Here is a 13,856-nt window from a genome sequence, read left to right on the forward strand (position 1 = left end):
CTCAAAGAATTTCCTTCAACAAAAACAGAAAAAAACTGCATTGATTTGGAAATCTCTGTTCCATGTACAACACCATTACCCAGGGCATATGTATGAATAAATACAATCACTATGACTACAACATGAATCATCATCACTGAACTTACACAAATGCAAGAAACAAACGCATGGCTGTAAATACAATCGGCCGGCTCTTTTGTATTCTCTGAAACACCCAACACTTGCTTTACCATGATGACAGACTCAGAAAACTAGGGGCATGGGTGGGTGGCTAGTCAAAGAAAGGAGATGTCACATAGCATACAACGAAGGAACAACATAAGACTGGTGATCTTGTGCTAATTTGAGCTCTTTTTCTTCAGTAAGCCGCTAAATTTAAATTTCTTCTTCTTTTGCTGCTGCTGTTTGGTTGGCGATGTGATGCCGTTGTTCATCTTTGCGGACTGCAACCCGTTGCTGTCGAGGGTGGAGTCTCCCTTGTTGGACTCCAGATCGACTTCAGACTCGCCGTCGTTCTCCTTCTCCTTGGATGAGTCGTAGTCGGTGACCTTGCTGTTCTCCCACATCTTGGCAACCACCACGACCGGTTCGTCATCCACACCGCCACCATTCTCGTTATCTTCTTCCTTGTTGCCACCATTTGTCGTTCCATTCGGCACTAGATAAGAGAGCTCTTTTATCTTCTCCGAAGCAGCTGATTCCTTTGCCTGCAAGTCCTCATTCTCCTCTTGTATGTTCTGTAACTCGTTCTCTTTGTCTAATAGTTTGTCCTTCAGTTGACGGGTCTCGGCCTTGGCTTCCTCACTGGCCTTGTTGGCTTCAACTAGCTGAGCCTCGAGATGATTCATCTTCTCCAACAGCTCGGTATTTTCAGCTTCTTTTTCATTCACCACGGCCAAGTACTTGTCCATTTGAGCTTTGATAGTGACGATCTCTTCTTCCGACTTCCTAATGGAGTTGACAAAACTTAGCTCTTTGGACTGCCATTCCTCAGACACGTTCTTAGCTTCTGCCTCCATTCTCTCAACGGACTTCTTGAGGCAAACTTTCTCATAGTTTACTTCATCGAGCATCACCTCATAGCTCTCCTTGGCATTCTGCAGACTATTGTTGAGTTCCTCTACTTGTGCCCGAGCATGCTCGATCTCTTCCTGTTTGATGAGGTATTTCTCCTGCGCCTCTCTGGATTCAGCTGACATCTCGTGCAAGGCAGAGGCCAGACCCTCCATTGCCTTCTTAACCTTCTCAACTTCATCTTTGCTAGCTTCTAGCTCCTTGGCTAGCTCGTTCTTTTGTTCAGTCAGGGCCGCGATTTCTGAACTTGCAAGCTGGTCATTGTTCAGCGCCTCTGCTTTCTCATCTTCTACTGCCTGTAGCTTCAACCTTAGCTCTTCGATCTCTGCAATTAGGTCGGCTGCATCTTTCTCTGCAGCATCAAGACGTTCACTTGTCACGTCAATTTCTTCCTTGAGCCTGGTCACCTCATCCTCCAAGGATCCGACGTTGTCATGAAGTACAGCAGCTTCAGATTCTTTGTCTTTAAGCAAAGTGCTTGTTTCATCTAATTCTTCCATCACTGAATCCAAAGACTTGCCTTTCAAAATGAGTGACTGGTCGGCTTCCTCCAATTGGAACTCCAACAGCTGCACCTTCTTCTTGAGTTGATCAGCTAACTCATCTGACTTTGAGCATTCCTTCTTGGCATTAGCAACATCAACTCTAAGCTGTTCAACCACACCCTCCAATTCAATCACCTTCTTCTCAGCTAGCTTTGCTTTCTCCAGTTCAAGCTTCAACACAGAATTCTCTGCCTCAAGCTTCCCAATTTTGTCAGCAGCTTCCCTCGACTTGCTCTCCACCTCGGAATCAAGCAGCCCCTTCAGGCGCTCCACCTCGGCATTGAGGAGCTCAATTTTATGAGTATTCACCTCGCAAGCCCTCATGGCATCATCTGCCTGGCTAAGCGCCCAGTTCTTGGCATCAATTGCATCGGCCAGCTCATACCTTGCCTTCTCAAGCTGCTCCACCGTCGAATGCAGCGCGGCTGCGTCAGCCTCCTGCTGGCTCTGCATGCTCTTCAGCTTCCTCCGCAGCTCATCTTCCACGCCGTGCGCAGAATCATCATTGCTCGCCTGCTCCGGTTCCATGGAACGGACCTTCTGGATCTCCACGGTCCTGCTCTGCACATCGAGCGCCTCCTTGAGCTTCGCATTGGCCTCATCGGCCACCTTCTTGGCGCACTCGAGCTCCTCCAGAACTTTGCCCTTCTCTTCCTCCTTCTCCACCAGCTGACCCATGGCCTTCTTGAGCGCCTCTTGGACGGCATCAAGTTGCGCCTGGAGCTCCTGGGACGGCTTCGCGGCCTGCGGCTCCGGACACGGCTTTCCAGCCTTCCCCTGCTTCTGCAAGCCAACCAAACCACTACTAAGATTCCACTAAAAGCATGAAGCTTTGTGCATCACAAGCAGAGGAGGAATCGAGCGTACCTCTGGAGGGGGAGGGGTGGTGGCGGTGATCCGGGTTGGGGTGGCGCCCTTGGGCGACTTGCGGTCGGCGGACCTGGGAGACTTGTCGGCCGTACGCGGCGCGCTCGGCGGCGTGCCATGGGCGGCATTCGCCTTGGGGACCGCCGGCTTCCGCGGCCTGTCGCCCTTGGGTGTCGGCGGCGTCTCGCCCCTGGGTGTCGGTGGCGTGCCCTTGCCGTTGCTCTTGGCCTCCGGCTTGCCGCTCGGCTTGCTGCCGACCTTCCCCTCCGGCTTGCCGTCGCCCTTGGCGTCGGCCAGGCCAGATCTGCTCAGCAAAAAAGGCAAAAAAACACCATCAGATCAAGAATTTGGCAGCTCCGTCCCCAACCACCAAGATCCGAACCAGATCTATGCTATGCTCCAGGAAACCAAGCAAGCATGCCACCAAGAACCACCTCTGCGTGCCCATCCCCACCCATCACTCCAAAATAAAGAAGGCTGATAAAAGAATGGTTGCAGAATGCAGAGAGCGTCGGCGGATGACTCACTTGCTCCTGGCGCCCAGCATTGTGGACTCCCTGCCGCCGCCGCCGCTGCTCCGGCTGCTACCCGGCGCGTCCAACCACGAGGCCCGCTCAGCGAGCGCGAAGTCGGAGGAGGTAGGAGTGGTGGGTGAGTGGTAGGGGGAGGCGGTGTTTTCTCTCCTTGGTGGGCGGTTATGGCAGGCAGAGTAGCTCCGTCTGCGGCTTGTAGAAGAACAAGGAGGAGTGGAGGGGGGAGGAGGGGAGGGGAGGCCAGGTGGGGCTGCGGAATTTCACTCGATGCAGACAAGGGAAAAAAGAGAGGAGGGGAGAGGAAAAAGCAGGGAGGAGAGGTTTTGATCAGTGTCTCTTGTGGGGCAGTTCCCGCTCGCATTAACCTTTCCAGCTTTGCTGCCTCTGTTTTTATCGGAGGGAGGTGAAGTGAAGGACAAGGCAGCGCGCAGGAGTGAGACGGGTTAATCCGCATGTTTAATTACTCCTAAGTACGACTGGCAGTAGTGTCATTCCCGTCATGATCACCGCGCCAGCCAGCTCGCTTGCTTTACCACCCTACCCCGAGGCTGAGGTTGAGGCTGCGGCTGCGGCATCACTTTCGCTAACCACCTCCCCGTTCTAATTCTATTCTGTGGAACCTCATAAAGCGGAGCGGCAGCCAATTCTTTCCCTTTTTTTTCCTTTTTTGGTGCGTGTGCGTGGGCGGAGATGAGGAAAATAAAGCCGCATAAATGTCATCCCTTGTTTTTATTCGCCTATTAGAGCATCTACAGCCGGACCTCTTAAACCCGTCTCATACGCCCGGCGGGCCGTTCGGTCACTGTCCGGTCACTTTTTTTAACCCAGACGGGCTCCTTAAACGGGCCTCAAACGCCCGGACTGACCGGCACCCCATATCCAGCCCAAATATGGGGCGGATATGGAGGCGTCAGGGCATGCCCGTCACGTCGGTCTGATGGCGGGGTCCCATGCTAAAGCGCCAGGAAACCTGGCGGTTCGACGGACGTCGTGTCCATCGCTACGGTGTGAACGCCGCGTGGCGCTGCTCCGGTTCGCCGCCCAAGGCCAAATCCGGCTATTTAAGCCGGCCGGCATCCTGCAACCCTAACCCATCCACCTCCCCCCCTCTCTGCCGCCGCCAGTCCTAGCACATCCACCTCCTCCCTCTCCCGCTCCGGCGCTCTACCCCTGGTCCGACGCTCCGCCCACGCTCCGGCACTCCGCCATGGTCCAGAGCAAGATCACCTACTACGCCATGCTGACGCCGGAGCGCCGCGCCGAGGTCCAACAGGAGATCCGGGCAAGGCAAGCCGCGCGCGCTGCCTCCGGACTCGCCGGAGCCAGAGGAGGAGGAGCAGTCGGGGGGAAGAGGAGGATATGGCTTCGATGGAGATGGAGGAGGCGGAGCCGGAGCAGCAGTTGCCGGGCTTCAACATGGAGCAGGCGGAAGCGGAGTTCGTCGTCGCCCAAGCAGAGGAGATGGCGGAGCAGCAGGTCATCCTGGAGTCCATCCAGGATGAGCCCTATGTGGAGGCCAACAGGGCGTTCCTCCGGCGGTCGAGGAGGAGTCCGACGTGCTCTTCGCCGAACTCGACGCGAAAATAGAGGCGGAGGAGGCCGGAGGAGCCTGAGCTGCAACTGCTGCCGAAGCTGGGCACGGAGATCGTCGACATCTCCGGCGACTAGTAGCTAGGTGATTGACGTAGTACGTAGGTTTCTTTCAGTTTGCATGCTTTTATATGGATTTGAGAATCTAGTATGAAATCTTCGGCTGCAACTGTGAAAATTTGTGGGGTGCCCGATAAGTGCCCGCGAATGCGCACGCGCTTGAGGGGTCGAATTTGCTATGTCCGGCTGTAGATGCTCTTAGTGGTGCTCTTTTTATCATTGTTTTTTAAACCTTTATATATAAAGTGTAGTATGGTCCCTGTTGCTCGGAGAATTGACGTTGTCATTCGACAGAGAAACGCATGAAAGGTGGGAGTAGTATACTCAAACCGGGCTCGCTCTTGTTTTATTTTCCCAGCTTTTCATGAGACATCACTTGTCTATGTGGCCTACGCTATTGCGTAGTGTGGCTTTGCTGGCGAGACGTGACGCTTGAACCTCAACCGCGACTCATCCTCTCCGCTCAGTGACCCAAATGCGTGCGGCAGTTCCATTTAGGTGATCACCCGGTGCAATTTCGGACGCACGCACTCGTGCCATGCGAGCGTCGGAAGGGGAAACGGACGGTGATAGCTTTGCAGGCGATCGCCGAGTCGGTGCGTCGCCTTGCGCTTCCCGGCGGGTGCGGGTTTCCGGGAAACTCGTGGAGCGCACAAGCGCGGCCGCGGCGCAGCAAGGAAGGAACCGACACCCTCCTATGCGCGCTGCCGCTGCGTGCGTGATCGGGAAGCTGGATTTGTTTGTTTAAGCACGCGCCTTTCACGATGGATGGGAGGACTCCTGCGACGACAGGGACGGGGACATGGGCACGTCGCGGCGGTGCGGTGCGGTCTAGTCGCGGGATAACTCGCTTTGGAATTTGGCCACGGCGTGGTGTTGCGCGGTGGAGGGAGGGCTCGGGAGTCGGGAGATGCCGTCGTAGTAACTCGTTTAAAGTTGTCAACAGCTTGCGTCCGGAGTAAAACAGCCGCTCCGCCTCCGCATGTTTAGACTACCCACAGTAAAAGTAACATAGATAGTAACATCACATATATCTAGATAAAGTGGATGATGTGGCAAGCAATAAATGAAGAAGGTGGGCAAAATAGTAACATAGCTAGTTAGGCCTTCTTTGGTTCATAGGGTAGGAAAATCGTAGGAATAGGAAAGTCATAGGAAATGAGATGACATGTATATCAAATCCTATGAGTAGGAATAGAAAAGGAGATACCCTTTGATTTACATCATATGATTTTTTTTCATTGAATCTAGGCTAATGTTTATTTTCTTATGAAATATGGAGGATAGGAAGAATTTCTCCATAGGAATAGGATTTCATTCCTACAAACCAAAGGACTCTAAAGGAATTTTTCCTATAGAAATCATATCCTATGAAATTTTTACAAGATTCCTCTAAACCAAAGGAGGCCTTACTAGTAGTATGAGTAACATCACACATATCAAGACAAGATGTGTCTATAGCCTAATAAATAAAGTGTTGTATATTACCACACATATGTTACTCCCCACTATAGAGGTAATAACATAGACTAGTAACATGCATACTAGTACTAGTACAATAAAACAATTACTACTCCTCGATGACAAATCGATGTCGTGTTGTGTTGTGGCCGAAATGTTACACGCAATCATCCGCTTCAATTATAGCATGTGATTAGCGAAAACAATGCTATCACTTCCACAATTTTCTCGGTAGACAAGCATCCTAGAGGTGGCGTTTTGTAGAACCTTTTTGCTGCTTCGACATGACATTTTAGGTCATGTCGTTCTTTCAGCAACTTAGGGATTGACATCATGTTGTGGCAGAGAGCGATCCTTCTCCAAATCATTTTTTTTTCGAGAAAAATTTCAATCTATTCATCTTCAATCATGATAGTACAATGAACACTAGAAACAAAAATCTCTAAAAAAACACACACTAGAAATAAAAAAATACATGTAGATCTGTAGACCACCTAGCCACGACAAAAAATACTGAAACGAGCCGAAGGCGCGCCGCAATCATCGCCCCTCCCTCGCGGAGCCGGATAAAACTTGTTGTAATAGACAGTCGGGAAGTCATGGTGCTAAGGCCCCATAGGACCAACAGAATAACAACCGCTGACGATGAAGAGTAGCGTAGTTCAGAAAATTCAACCTAAATACACAAGAACAAAGATGAACGACGAACAGATCCGAGCAAGCCCACCAAAGACAGATCTGCCGGAGACACAGCTCCACACGCCCACCGACGATGCTAGAAGCACCACCGGAACGGGGCATAGGTGGGAAGAACCTTATCCCATCTTCAGGGAGCAGCCGCCATCTCGTCTTCCTGAGCAGGACACAAACCCTAACAAAACTCAAAGATAGATTTAAAAACGAAGCCCTCCCACCGGCGAGGGTCGGGATCTACACCGCTCCCATGGCCCTAAGGCCACCGGAGACGAGGCGGACCGCCGGCGGCTCCGGCGGGAGGCAAAGAAACCCTAGCTTTTTAGGGGAGGCGACGACTATAGGAAACTAGGGCTTACGATCTCCGATTCAATTTAATACTGATAAAAATATACCTCCTCCCACATTTTGTACGTATAATTTAGTGTGGTCAGTTAATATAGACCGCAGGGAGTATTGTCTTTTATATTAAAGAAGAAACGTAAACCGGAAGTCCTCTATATCAACTAAGGCCAACTCCACTGTGGGTTACCAAAGTGGCCCCAAATGTTCGGATCAAACATGGCAGACATTCTTTGCTATCCAACGACGGTCACCAAAAATTGTTTGGACCTTTCTGGATGTCCGAAATTGAACAAACGGAACCAAACTAGACATAGGTGAGGTTTGCAGGCATCCGGAATTCGGCCACGTATGACTAACGAGCCCGCCCAAAATACCCACCCGTAGCCTCCTCCCTCCACCCTGTCTCTTCCCCCTGTGCTATTTTTTCGCTACATCGATGATTGACGCTCCTGCTGTACCACCCCGTTTGGAGCCCAGGCCTTGACGAACCTCTTCCGTTTCACTCAAACGACTTTCCGCAATAGACTCCGCTGTCACTCCATCTCGGATCCGGCCGCCGCTAAGGTATCCTTCGTTCCCTGCTGACGACGTCCATGGCGAACACCACGCTCAATAAGTGTTTGGTCAAATGCCATTGCCAAAAAAAGTGACGTTCTAGTTGTTTACTTTGAAGCAAACACAGTGGGTTCTGATGAGGAGTACTCCTACAACGAGTTCATGGAGTCATCTTCGTCGGTTGAGGAGGAATACTATGATGAAACGGCGATGGTGAGGCTGGTTCTTGCAGACTCGGTGCGTGTCGAGGAGCATGTTCTCAACTACAAGGATTCAACTATTGGGTGGAGATTTTCATCTAGTCAGAGAAGCTAAGGATAAATCCAATGGTAAAGCTAACAATATTTGGGCATTCTTGTCCAATGATTGGGTGAATAAATGGTCTTTGATGATTGTTTTTGCTAATAGAGCTTTTAGCTAGAGTAATAATCAAAGAAACCATATTTTTACTGTTATTGATGGAGTTTTTCTCTTCCACTAATTGGGATTGCCATTTCCCATTATCTACTCTACATGCCTTGCATCGGGTTGATAGTGATCATGCCCCACTCATTTCGGATTCTAGGGTTAATAAGAATATTATAGATAAACCTTTTAGGTTTGAGAAATGGTGGTTGAAGCATCTTGGTTTTAAGAATCTTGTTCAACAAATTTTGGTCTACTCCTTCCCTTCACTCTTCTACTATTGATACTTGCAATTTAGAGTCAGTTTATTTAGGAAGAAAGTGAAAGGTTGGGGGTATTAATTTGGGAAAATCTTGTTTCTGCGACTCTAGCTTTTGCCAATTTTCCTTATGCCACTTTAAAATTTGACATTTCACTTTTTGCCACTGTTAGCTTTTGACAATGTATCACAATTTCCATTCCGTGGCAAACGCAAAAAAATTACAATTTCACCTTTGCCACTCTTGGCTTTTGACAATGTATCACAATTGCTACTCTAATTCTTTTGCTTTTGCCCGAGAATGGCAATTGGGATACAATTTCAAAAGCTACAAGTGGCAAAAGTGAAATGTCCAATTTAGTGGCATAAGGAAAATTGGCAAAAGCTAGAGTGGCACAAACAAAATTTCCTTATAAATTTAGAAGCTTTGATTAAGAAGAAGAAAAGGCTTTGCTGTCAGAGTTCGATATTTTGGTTGTTTTTCTAAACAAAAACTCTTGACTTATGATGAGTGACAAAGGGATATATATTCAAGATGAACTTAAAGATATTTGAAAAAAAGACTGCCACATCGCAGAGATCTAGAACTACGCAAATTTAGGGGGGGGGGGTAAGAAATACTAAGCTACGGGCAACTAGAGAAGAAGAAGTAATCACCTTTTTTGCTGATTGGAGGTGATGGGCCTGTGTCCTCTACCATACATATGTTGCATGTTGCCACTAAGTATTATAAAACCCTTTTTGGTTTCAAACCCAAACCTGACATACATCTAGGCGATCATTTTCGGTCTATTGATGATTTTGCTTATTTGGGAGAGTTTGGAAAAACCTTTTGTGAGGAAGAAATTAAAAATGCTATTATGTGATCATACTCTAGTGGAGCTCCTGACCCTGATGGGTTATCGTTCCTCTTTATCAAAAATTCTGGGACGTCAACACGATTTTATGGCTATTGTGAAGGATTTTGAAAATTGAGTCATAGACGTTTCTAGACTGAATTATGCTATTATTACTCTAATCCCTAAAGAATGTGATGCTAAAGAAATGAAGAACTTTAGGCCTACCAGCTTAAGTAATAACTCTGTCAAGATTTTTAGTAAAGTTATGACTAACTGAATCACTCTCATCTCTGAGAGGATCTTATCCCCTTGCCAAACCAATTTTATTAGAGGCAGATATAAATCTTGAGTGTTTTCACTACCCATGAAACAATTCATTAGCTTCATCAATCTAATAAAACTGGTGTTATCCTTAAAATGAACTATGAGAAAGCTTATGACAGGGTGAACTGGACTTCCTTGTGGAGATGCTTACCTCTCAAGGGCTTTTTAATAAGTAGATTCGTAGGATTAAGGGTATTATTCAACATGACTCCTTTTGTGTTAGGCTGAATGATATGTATGACCCTTTTTTGTGGGCGGCAAATGGTTAAAAAAGGAGACCCCCTTTCCTCAATTCTTTTTAACCTGGTAGCTTATGTGTTTTCTTGTATGCTTACTAAGCTGCCAATGTTGGTATAATATCTGGTGTTCATCCTAATATTCTTCCTGATGGTATGGTCAGCTTACAATATGCTAATGATACCATTCTTTTTGTTGAACCTAGTTTGAATAATGCTCATCATGTGAAATGGTTGTTGTCATGTTTTGACAATCTATCTGGCATGAGAATTAATTTTAAAGTGTGATTTACTTATTGTCCATGTGGATGCTGCTGCTGCTAAAATTCTTGCTCAAATCTTTTGTTGTAAGAGAAGCTACTTTCCTATTAACTATCTAGGTGTTCCTCTTCACTATAGTAAGCTATGTAGAGACGATATCTGGCCAATTATTGATAAAATTATTAAAAGAATTTGCAGTTGGAGAGGAAAGTTAGTCCCTACGAGGATAAGCTTGTTTTACTTTGCACTTTCATTGCTAATATTTGAAGGATATATGCCCTAGAGGCAATAATAAAGTTGTTATTTATATTTCCTTATATCATGATAAATGTTTATTATTCATGCTATAATTGTATTAACCGGAAACTTAGTACATGTGTGAATACATAGACAAACAGAGTGTCCCTAGTATGCCTCTACTTGACTAGTTCGTTAATCAAGTATGGTTAAGTTTCCCGACCATAGACATGTGTTGTCATTTGATGAACGAGATCACATCATTAGAGAATGATGTGATGGACAAGACCCATCCGTTAGCTTAGCATTAATGATCGTTTAGTTTTATTGCTATTGCTTTCATCATGACTTATACATGTTCCTCTGACTATGAGATTATGCAACTCCCGAATACCAGAGGACCTTGTGTGCTATCAAACGTCACAACATAACTGGGTGATTATAAAGATGCTCTACAGGTGTCTTCGATGGTGTTTGTTGAGATGGCATAGATCGAGATTAGGATTTGTCACTCCAAGTATCAGAGAGGTATCTCTGGGCCCTCTCGGTAATGCACATCACTATAAGCCTTGCAAGCAATGTGACTAATAAGTTAGTTGCAGGATGATGCATTACGGAACGAGTAAACAGACTTTCCGGTAACGAGATTGAACTAGGTATGATGATACCGACGATCGAATCTCGGGCAATTAACATACCGATGACAAAAGGAACAACGTATGTTGTAATGCGGTTTGACCGATAAAGATCTTCGTAGAATATGTAGGAGCTAATATGAGTATCCAGGTTCCGCTATTGGTTATTGACCGTAGATGTGTCTCGGTCATGTCTACATAGTTCTCGAACCCGTAGGGTCCGCACGCTTAACGTTCGATGACGATTTGTATTATGAGTTATGTGATTTGATGACCGAAGTTTGTTCGGAGTCCCGGATGAGATCACGGACATGACGGGGAGTCTCGAAATGGTCGAGAGGTAAAGATTCATATATTGGAAGGTTACATTCGGACACCGGAATGGTTCGGGTTGTTTCGGAGTACCGGGGGTTACCGGAACCCCCCCGGAAGTTCATGGGCCTTCATGGGCCTTAGTGGAAAGGAGAGGAGGGCCACAAGGGAGGGCCCCCCCATGGTCAGTCCGAATTGGACTAGGGAGTGGGGCGGCGCCCCCTCTTTCTCCTTCCCTCTCTCTCCCTCTCCTGGAAGGAAGGAGACTCCAACTAGGATTGGGAATCCTAGTTGGACTCCCCATGGCGCGCGCCCCCTTTGGCCGGCCTCCTCCTCCTCCCCTCCTTTATATACGTGGGAGGGGGCACCCCAAAGACACACCAAATCTTCTCTTAGCCGTGTGCGGTGCCCCCGCCCACAGGTTACACATCTCGGTTATATCGTCGTAGTGCTTAGGCTAAGCCCTGCGCCGGTAACTTCATCATCACCGTCACCACGCCGTCATGCTGACGGAACTCTCCCTCGTCCTCAACTGGATCAAGAGATCAAGGGACGTCATCGAGCTGAACGTGTGCTGAACGCGGAGGTGCCGTACGTTCGGTGCTTGGATCAGTTGGATCGCGAAGACGTTCGACTACATCAACCGCGTTACTAAACGCTTCCGCTATCGGTCTACGAGGGTACGTGGACACACTCTCCCGCTCGTTGCTATGCATCTCCTAGATAGATCTTGCGTGATCGTAGGTATTTTTTTTTGAAATATTGCGTTCCCCAACAGTGGTATCAGAGCCAGGTCTATGCGTAGATGTTATATGCATGAGTAGAACACAAAGAGTTGTGGGCGATAATAGTCATACTGCTTACCAGCAACGTCTTATTTTGATTCGACGGTATTGTTGAATGAAGCGGCCCGGACCGACATTACATGACCGTGTTCATCAGACTGGTTCTACCGACGTGCTTCGCACACAGGTGGCTAGTGGGTGTCAGTTTCTCCAACTTTAGTTGAATCGAGTTTGACTACGCCCGGTCCTTGTTGAAGGTTAAAACAACACACTTGATGAAAAATCGTTGTGGTTTTGATGCGTAGGTAAGAACGGTTCTTGCTAGAAGCCCGTAGCAGCCACGTAAAACTTGCAACAACAAAGTAGAGGACGTCTAACTTGTTTTTGTAGGGCATGTTGTGATGTGATATGGTCAAGACATGATGCTATATTTTATTGTATGAGATGATCATGTTTTGTAACCGTTATCGGCAACTGGCAGGAGCCTTATGGTTGTCGCTTTATTGTATGAAATGCAATCGCCATGTAATTGCTTTACTTTATCACTAACCAGTAGCGATAGTCGTGCAAGCAATAGTTGGCGAGACGACAACGATGCTATGATGGAGTTCAAGGTGTCAAGCAGGTGACGATGGAGATCATGACGGTGCTTTGGAGATGGAGATCAAAGGCACAAGATGATGATGGCCATATCATGTCACATATTTTGATTGCATGTGATGTTTATCTTTTATGCGGCTACCTCTTGAGCATGCGTTGGTTTTCCCTTGAAGAGGAAAGGGTGATTCAGCAAAGTAGCGTAAGTATTTCCCTCAGTTTTTGAGAACCAAGGTATCAATCCAGTACACGCAAGTCACCTAGTACCTGCACAAACAATCAAGAACCTTGCAACCAACGCGATAAAGGGGTTGTCAATCCCTTCACGGTCACTCGCAAAAGTGAGATCTAATAAAGATAGTAAAGTAAATATTTTTGGTATTTTTGTTGTATAGATTAGAAAGTAAAGATTGCAAAATAAACGGCGACAGAAATTGGCAAGTTGACGGGAAACTAATATGATGTAAAATAGACCCGGGGGGCATAGGTTTCATGATAGCATATATTACGGTGGGTGAACAAATTACTGTCGAGCAATTGATAGAAAAGCGCATAGTTATAAGAATATCTATGCATTGATCATGAATATAGGCATCACGTCCATGTCAAGTAGACCGAAACGATTCTGCATGTACTACTATTACTCCACACATCGACCGCTATCCAGCATGCATCTAGAGTATTAAGTTCATAAGAACAGAGTAACGCATTAGACAAGATGACATGATGTAGAGGGATAAACTCAAGCAATATGATATAAACCCCATCTTTTTATCCTCGATGGCAACAATACAATACGTGCCTTGCTGCCCCTACTGTCACTGGGAAAGGACACCGCAAGATTGAACCCAAAGCTAAGCACTTCTCCCATTGCAAGAAAGATCAATCTAGTAGGCCAAACTAAACCGATAATTCGAAGAGACTTGCAAAGATATCAAATCATGCATATAAGAATTCAGAGAAGAACCAAATATTATTCATAGATAATCTTGATCATAAATCCACAATTCATCGGATCTCATCAAACACACCGCAAAAGAGTATTACTTCGAATAGATACCCAAGAACATCGAGGAGAACTTTGTATTGAGAACCAAAGAGAGAGAAGAAGCCATCTAGATAATAACTATGGACCCGAAGGTCTGTGGTAAACTACTCACGCTTCATCGGAGAGGCTATGGTGTTGGTGTAGAAGCCCTCCGCGATCGATTCCCCCTCCGGCAGATCACCGGAAAAGTCCCCA

At 47.0% G+C, this 13,856-nt stretch overlaps 1 protein-coding gene across 1 annotated transcript; it reads right to left on the reverse strand.

Moving 5' to 3' along the window:
* Window positions 1-21: 21 nt before the first annotated feature.
* Window positions 22-3,381, reverse strand: LOC109754763 (uncharacterized). The gene is made up of 3 exons (XM_020313665.4): window positions 3,014-3,381; window positions 2,487-2,790; window positions 22-2,402 (listed from the first exon to the last, which is right to left on the reverse strand). The coding sequence occupies exons 1-3, from the start codon at window positions 3,031-3,033 to the stop codon at window positions 339-341; spliced, it is 2,388 nt and encodes a 795-aa protein (XP_020169254.1). The 5' UTR covers window positions 3,034-3,381; the 3' UTR covers window positions 22-338.
* Between the last annotated feature and the right edge of the window lie 10,475 nt (window positions 3,382-13,856).

The sequence above is a fragment of the Aegilops tauschii genome, chromosome 2 (assembly GCF_002575655.3).
Source record: "Aegilops tauschii subsp. strangulata cultivar AL8/78 chromosome 2, Aet v6.0, whole genome shotgun sequence".
Taxonomy (NCBI): Eukaryota; Viridiplantae; Streptophyta; class Magnoliopsida; order Poales; family Poaceae; genus Aegilops; species Aegilops tauschii.